The following is a 1597-nucleotide window of genomic DNA, read 5'->3' as shown; positions in this document are numbered from 1 at the left end:
GGCCCTCCCTCCTGCGGCGCCGGGGAGGAGCGATCCTGCCTGCGAGGCGGGGAAGCCCAGCCCCAGCCCCAGCCCGGAGGCCGCAGGTGGGGATGCAGGGACCCCGCCCGGAGAGCGGTGCGTCCTTCCTCGGTGTCAGCCTGGACTCCCTGGCGCTCACCTCCGCAGCTAGGAGGCGTTGGCGAGGGGAAGGTGTCCTGCGGCTGGCGCAGGTCCAGCAGGACAGGCCAGCCCCTCTGCAGAGCCCCGGCTCTAGTGGGAGTGGGTTTGGGGAGCCTGCTGCTCCCGTGCAGGAGGGTGTGCGAAGCCTGGGCTGCAGCGGGGCCACTCACGTCCAACGAGTATGGAACGGGCTTTTTCTGGCCTCAGTCTGCTGATCCGACTGGTTTAAAACTTCCTTTGTTGTGTGGGGGCCGGCAGGTGGCATGGCGATTAAGGGTGCTGGACTCCCTTAACCATGGTTCAAGTCCAGACCCGGTGGCTTGCTTTCTCACTTTCTCTCTCACTCTGTTCCTTTCTGGTCAAATGAAAATAAATAAATAAATAAAGCTACATAAAATAATAATTTAAAAAATTGAAAACATAAAAACTTCCTTTGTTATGTTGGGTTTTGGTTTGTGGGTTATTAACCAGCCTTGGTATGCTGACGGTCACCCAGGAGGGGCCACAGAACAGAGTGGGATGTGAGGCTGGACTTCTGCCCAAGGGACTGTGGTAGGCAGCCATGAGCGGGCAGCCCTAAGAGAAAAGCCAAAGACTCACCTAGCCCCGGGTGCCAGGAGGGCGAGGTAATTCGCCATCTTCCTTCCTTAAGGCTTGACGGAAGCATACAGGGATAGTTCGTAGATTTTTCTTTTATCAAAAGGACCCAAGCAAGCATTTTGGTCATTAATACGATAGACTAATTGGGCGATCTAATTGAGGCAACCTGACTCACACTGGGCGTACAGTTGATCAGATCCCTCACTTTACCGGTGAGGAAGGTGCGCAGGTGCAGGAGAGAACGTGTGGATTCAAATTTAAAGGAAGAACATAGGCAGCGTAAGGGGCCGCCCACTAATGAATATTCATGACCTCTAGTAATAAGAGTAACGGTTGACCAGTACCAAGCGCGGTTGCCACTTGGCAATCCGCCCGCCCAACAACCTTTTTGGGTGTACTTTCTTTCCTTTCCTTTTTTATCTATTAAACTTGCTTTTCTACCTACTTCATTCGTGGTTGCGGTTTCATTTTGCGCCTAGGGACAGATCTCTAATTTTAGTGATCTGGACCCAAAGAACCAAGGATTTCACAACGCAGCTCAACACTTTTCCATCCGTTAACAGGACCTCCTCTTCCTGCCCCGTCCTGTGCTCCAGTTCCAGAGGGACAGACCTCTGGGCTGGGAGTGACCATGGAGGAAGTGGGCTCTACTGCCCAGGACCAGAGAGGAGGCTCCAAGGAGCAGCAGCCGGGCAGCCTCACAGCACCCACTTGCTGTGACCAGGCCTCATGTGCTGGGAGGAGGGGCAGCTGGGCTGGGGTGACCCAGAGCAGTGCTGGGGCCTTGGAGGATCTGGCCTGAGGGCTCTGCGCAGAGATCTGGGGTAACGGGGGG

At 55.2% G+C, this 1597-nt stretch overlaps 1 protein-coding gene across 1 annotated transcript in view; it reads right to left on the bottom strand.

The window, feature by feature from the left end:
- ANKK1 (ankyrin repeat and kinase domain containing 1) overlaps positions 1-800 on the bottom strand; it is a 13860-nt gene extending 13060 nt beyond the window's left edge. The window contains 2 exon segments of the mRNA XM_006151058.1: positions 161-252; positions 763-800. Coding sequence (XP_006151120.1) covers positions 161-252; positions 763-800 — 130 coding nt within the window.
- Positions 801-1597: the final 797 nt, after the last annotated feature.

This window comes from Tupaia chinensis, unplaced genomic scaffold (assembly GCF_000334495.1).
Source record: "Tupaia chinensis unplaced genomic scaffold, TupChi_1.0 Scaffold000311_2, whole genome shotgun sequence".
Lineage (NCBI taxonomy): Eukaryota > Metazoa > Chordata > Mammalia > Scandentia > Tupaiidae > Tupaia > Tupaia belangeri.
Note: the sequence above shows the minus strand (reverse complement) of the source record. Positions and strands in the feature narration are given on the sequence as shown.